Raw genomic sequence first — 6,264 nt, forward strand, 5'->3', positions numbered from 1 at the left:
ATAAATATATATATATATATATATTTATATATATATATATGAACAAATAAATAAATAAATAAAATAAAATAAAATAAAATAAAATGATGAGAGAGAGAGTTTCTCTCTTCTCTCTCTTCTTTCAGTCTGAACCCTAACTTTTTCTCTCTGGAATTGGACTTTCTCTCTCTACTTTCTCTCTCTAGAATTTTCTCTCTCTAGGTTGTTTTTCTCTCTTGATGGATTTCTCTCTCTCTAAAATTATTCCTCTAGGATTAGCGTAGTGGAAGGCTTTATCTGATGATTTTGATCGAGTTTAGGAAAGAGTCGATTTTAAGGTTTTGAATTGGGATTTGTTTAGATTTAATTTTGAATTAAAATTAATGTAAAAATATAATTTTGGATAATAGGCATGGAAGAATCTCCTAGAAGTTAGTCAACCTGTTCATTCAGTGCTCCGTGAAAGATAAGTAATGAATCATCTTCTCAAGATATTCCATATTTATTCTGAAAATAAATAATTATTCTCTGAAATTATGCATGATTTATGAAATTATGTTTTGAAAGAAAGGTGCTTTTGAAATATTATGGTATGTCGATTTATGCACATGTTCAGTGAAAAATTATGATATATTATGATACAAAATATTTTGATACAGATCAGATTTATGCTCTCAGCCTAACTATGTTTCAGTGGGCCCCGCCAATGGGGATTATACGTTGGTACTCAGTGGACCCTGCCAGTGGGGATTGTGCGCTGGTGTTTGTGGACCCTGCCAGTGGGGGTTGTGCGCTGGTATTTGTGGACCCTGCCAGTGGGGGTTGTGCGCTGGTATTCTGTGGACCCCGCCAATGGGGGTTAAACGTTGGTCATAGTCAAGGCTGTTGAGTTACGAGTGTTTTGAATCGAATCGAATTTATGATTATATTATATGTGAATATTTGAAAATATTTGATTTGTATTAAATCAGCATGAAATATACTCTTATGTTTATTTGCAATATTGTTCTTGAAAATTATATAATATCTGAAATATCTAGTTGAGATATTTGTTAGGGCTGTCTAGCTCATTACCTTTCTTTCTATTTTTCAGATTCAGATAATTAATATCGAGCGTGGGATGAAATATTGGGACAGAGCTTTTAGAAGCGAGATTAGCATTGTCAACTTCATTGAACTTAGATCTATTGTTTTATTTTTAGTAAAATTTTATTGGATGTAAGACATTTGATTTAATTATTTGAATTAGAGTTGAATAATAAATATTTGAATTTATTCTGCTGTGATGCATCGATATCGTGATGAGATGCCTTGCATGCTTATGGAGAGAGTTCTTCATGAGTATGCGGTGGTTGTCGCGACCCTCGATTCACAATCTCGGATCGGGGGCATGACATAACTACTACTATTTTTAGTCCCTCTTTGCAAGTCTTTTTTCTATTTCACACCTTTCTATTGAATATGAAGCCATATTATATATTCACCAATATCAGTTCAACCATAGTATTATATTGTTTTTTTTTGGTAGAAATAGTATTATATTGTTAAACACAGCTATAAAGTGAGAGTATGAAGTGTACCCAACTCTGGAGACAGCTTGTAGAGCACATACTTATTCTTTACGAAAACTACTGATATTGTATATCATAGACATTAAACAGTTTCAAACCCCACCAGTGATGTTCATGGATCTGTGCGTGGCTAGCTCTTGCAAGATTTATTATCTTCTAGGGGCATTTAAGACGACCACCATGAGTTTTCATATTAGCATAGCAGGGACACACGTCTCTGTTCCCAGAGGTCCCTGGTGGGACACAGTTGCATCTTTGGCAGCAAGTGTTGCAGGCCCTTATGCAAATCTTATGCCGTGATGCCTTGCTGCAGCGGTAATCACACTTTGAAGGACAATCTACAACAAAAGAAATCCACATGATGTAATTAGTGCCATAAACATTAACAAAGCAACAAATCTTTTGACATCTACATAATTTTATGTAGTTGACATTTAAAGCGTTGTTATTTGTTACTACTTTGTATACTTGTGAAGCTCGATGTGATTTTTCTAAAGGAACTTTGGATGCTTCATAAATTGGAATCTAATATTTAGAAAGGGATATGCCTACTGGAGCATTCCCTGATCTTTAGTTACTCTATCAAATTCTGCATTTTAAGAAAAAAGATATCTCCAGATCCAAAGGGAAGGTGTCTTATTCCTACATCGTGTGCTAAATAATTTGAATGAAACCAAGTAAAAATAGAAGCCTGAAGATTTATAATATATGCTTTGCTCACTGATTATCCAATTATTTCTCAATTAAAAGGTAGCTTGGTGGTTTTATTTTTGGATCGAGGGATCATTAATTGCAAGTATTTGTTCTTATTTTAATAGAACCAAAACCTATTTATTTTCGAATTGCCACAATAGTGTTCATTATTGAATTGCCCCTTCCTTCTACATTTTTTCTGGATAAAAAAAGTCTCATTTGTTTTTCTCCCCCTCTCTCTTACTTGTACTTGATCACATATCTCAGCAAATGTAGATACTTGTTCTAATAGGTAGAAATTTTATCTTGGAGGGAGATATGCGTAGCCGATTTACCTTTGCCGTCCAATTAATATTCCCTCAAAAAACTGACGAAAGAAAGATGGTTATGTGCCCTTACCTATGCCCTCTACTCCAACTACCCATGGTCCAGTGAACACGTCCAACTGGAGAACAAAATATAGGCAAAACATTAAACACCGGCAATTATACTAGAGAAGCAAAATTTGGAGAATTGTGACAGCAAATACTAATTACTGAAAAGGAAAAACATGAATGGTGGATTAATGTAAAGAACTGGATTAGCACAGGGGGGCATTTTTTCAAATACTCTTGAAATACAATGTAATAATATCAAAATTATAATAAATAGAAGATTTCAAAGTCAAATTTTTATTATATATTAAACAATAAATTTTAGTCATGGTCAATTAAAAATTCTTTTCATTAATACCAATGGCTACATGATGAATCTATGCGAAAGCTCTCAGCACTGTTATAGCATCATTAATATAGGCCCGTGCACTATGGTTATATCAGCACAATATTATGACAAAGTCACCCAAATACTATGTATATCAGTAAATATTTATTTAATGTTCATAATTTTTTTATTTGTGTGAAATCTCGGAATATACCAACATATTTTCAAGGAGTAATGCTATAGGGCCAAACATGATACCAACTAAAGTTTTTCATTGCGAGACTGCCACGTGTCAGAAAAAAAAAAAGGATTGGTGCCCGTTCAGGATTTCAATGCAATCCAGGGGTCGCTGGTGTAAAGCACGAGTCTCCTTAAAACAAATACGTCTGAAGCTTGTATTTTGTCACCAAGTTTGGATCCCAAAGCTTTTTCCATTTTAAGAGACCAGAGAAATTTCTTACCATGGTGGAGCTTGCAATAAATTTAATTACATAAATTTTTTTTTTAATCCTAAATTAGTCGGCATTTGTTACATAATTTTTTTTTCCTTCAATCTACTCGATTAGTCTAGGACTGAAAAATATTGAGATATCATACCATTCTTTACTATTTTACCCTACGTGATTTTGGTCTATCTTTTTTTTCTTCATTTGTGCTATATTTATCAAATCACTTATTCACACTGATACATCCCTTGGTTTTTATTGCATACTAGCATAAAATCTACACAATGTGCAACATACTTTCTTTATTTTAAAAAATATATCATCTTTAAAATATTATTTTTTAGCAATTATATAATTATTTAAAAATAATATATTTTTTTGAATATATAAACTATTTATTTTATTAAAAAGTATTTGTATTAAGTTTAATAAAAAAGAATAGATTAATATTTTATTGATACAAAAAATAAATAATATCATTAAACTGGAACGATAGAAGGATTTTAATATTGTAATATTTTAATATTTTCATTCTGATATCATCCAAAGATCGGCACAAAATCTAGAATGTATATTTTTGGATAAACATAGAATATATATTTCGTAAGAAAATTTAAGGGGCTCAATCTATATATATTTATTGTGATTTGTGTATAAATATACTGAAATTTATGTTTGAGATGATTATCAACCCAATTTCATCTGGCAATAACTGGAATGAAACAATAAATTGATAGGATTCAAATTAATTGGATAAAGCTTTGACTAAAATTTTCAGGCTCAATCAAACTGATATCTAATCTAACCACTTGCATCGACCCACAATCATTGAGTCTAACATTAGCTAATCCATCCACATCTCTAACCATCTGTATGGGTCAAGATTATGCCTACACTAGAGTGTTACAAATTGACTAGATTTTTCCTTCCATACATATCTTATAATCCTATTATTATCGTAGCATGATAAATAAGCAAAGTTTATGTATGCATGTACCAAGTGCCCTAAAAAGTTTTTCATATTTTAAGAGTCCTAATCAAATCTGATATCTATTTTTTTAGAATTTTAAATTCTCAAAAATTTTACCTAATTTTAGATATTTTCTCTTAGCATCCTAGAATAAATAAGGGAAGACATCTCTTTCATATTTACCTTCACATTAAAAATTTACCTTCACATTTATTGAATGCATATGTCATGTATAAATATTTCAAAAATATACCATATATAAATATAGTATGAATATATTTCTAAATATTATTTAAAATTTTAAATACTATTTATCCTTTATACGAAGCATATGCTTAAATATTATTTGCCAATGTATACACGTGGCGGACGTTCCAAATATGCACCACATATAAATATGATATAAATATATTTATAAATACTATTTAATATTTATTAAATACTATTTATCCTTCCAAAGCATATACTTAAATACTATTTGCTATTTTTATGTATATATCACAAATATATCATGCATACACGATATGATAAATAAGCACAGTTTACACGTACACATACCGAATGCTCCAAAAAAAAATTTCATATTTTAAAAGTCTTAAGCAAATCTCATATTTATCTTTTTTTAGAGTTTTAAATCACTTAAAATTTTATCTAATTTTGGACATGTTTTTATCTCATAATCCTAGAGTAAATAAAGGGAGAGGTCTCTTTCATATTTATTCCATGTCCAAAATTAATCTTCACATTTATTGAATGAATATATGTGTATGTATTGGAAAGATATACCATATATAATTATGGCATTAATGCATTTGTAAATATTATTTAATATTTAGTAAATACTACTTGCCCTTCTAAAGGGTAGCTAAAGGGATACTTGACAATGACAGCCATAGGGATGGAGCAGGATAGTCGGGAGTCTGGTGGAGAAACCAAGATCACGTTTTAAGCTCAGTCGAGCCAGATATAAAATCAGTTGTTTTGTAATTAATTCATCAATCCCTTGTGAGGCTGTCCATGAGCTTCTCACCAGCGGCTTGCTCATTTCGAAGCTAGGAAACTGGATTAAAGAATGCACAAAGAGATGACTTGAATCTTGCAACTCATGAAACCGCCTAAATTCGGCAGCTTGCGAGGTAGACTTTTTATACCTAGGAACCACGGATAGAGAACATGAAAGTAGTACAAAAGTTAAAGAATGGATATGAAAGCTCCAACTGTAGCAAATAAATATGATCAGGGTACTGGCTTTGTCGAAGGTCTCAGAAGATCCATAGCTGCTATCCATAAGGCGATCTCACATGCAATTTCCTTTAGAACCATGAGCCCCCAAGCAAAAGAAACAAAAAAACCAACTACACAGAGACACAAAACCGAAGCCATAACACAGGGACATACCTCCACCAGAAGTAACAGGAGAAACAGTGCTAAGAAGATCCTAGCCTTGGCCATGAGAAATGGAGGGAGAGATGAAAAGAAGCTAGAGAGAGAAAGGCAGAAGAGCAGAACAGGGATGAGAGCTTTGGGTAAGCGCCCCAGATCTTATAGACACGGACTCCTAAAGCCACAAACTTTACGTGGGCGTCATTGCGTGGTGGTCTTTATTTGTGCTCCGCATACGGTATACCAACCCGTGACGCTAAGAATAGCCGGCCATCGGTCACCTTCTCGATGTTATCGCACTTCCAACGTGTCCATCAGTTCATGTGTACCTACCAACTTTTACCTTGTGTGAGTCCGCCACATAGAGAGCCTCTGTGACATTTGTTATAAATAGAACTATATAGAGACACAACGTTGCAAGCTCTTCATCCATGTCCAATGGGATAATCGGATTCTGGATAATAGTAGTTATTGCATAATTTCTTGAAAAAAAAGTAGTCATTAGTTATTTATTAGTTTT

General features: G+C 32.4%; 1 protein-coding gene across 1 annotated transcript; it reads right to left on the minus strand.

Moving 5' to 3' along the window:
* Window positions 1-1,468: 1,468 nt before the first annotated feature.
* Window positions 1,469-5,918, minus strand: LOC105035560 (cypmaclein). Its single transcript, XM_010911154.4, has 3 exons — window positions 5,760-5,918; window positions 2,643-2,688; window positions 1,469-1,888 (listed from the first exon to the last, which is right to left on the minus strand). Exons 1-3 carry the CDS (start codon window positions 5,811-5,813, stop codon window positions 1,707-1,709), a joined length of 282 nt encoding a protein of 93 aa, XP_010909456.1. The 5' UTR covers window positions 5,814-5,918; the 3' UTR covers window positions 1,469-1,706.
* Between the last annotated feature and the right edge of the window lie 346 nt (window positions 5,919-6,264).

This window comes from Elaeis guineensis, chromosome 8 (assembly GCF_000442705.2).
Source record: "Elaeis guineensis isolate ETL-2024a chromosome 8, EG11, whole genome shotgun sequence".
Classification (NCBI taxonomy): domain Eukaryota; kingdom Viridiplantae; phylum Streptophyta; class Magnoliopsida; order Arecales; family Arecaceae; genus Elaeis; species Elaeis guineensis.

What these genes read in the sequence shown, in the direction of transcription:
- LOC105035560 (XM_010911154.4), bottom strand. Translation starts at nt 5,813, where the DNA reads ATGGCCAAGGCTAGGATCTTCTTAGCACTGTTTCTCCTGTTACTTCTG. An exon ending in TCCTGTTACTTCTGGTGGAG is followed by an intron (nt 2,689 to 5,759) that starts GTATGTCCCTGT and finishes TTTGTTCTCCAG; the next exon opens with TTGGACGTGTTCACTGGACC. An exon ending in AGTTGGAGTAGAGGGCATAG is followed by an intron (nt 1,889 to 2,642) that starts GTAAGGGCACAT and finishes CTTTTGTTGTAG; the next exon opens with ATTGTCCTTCAAAGTGTGAT.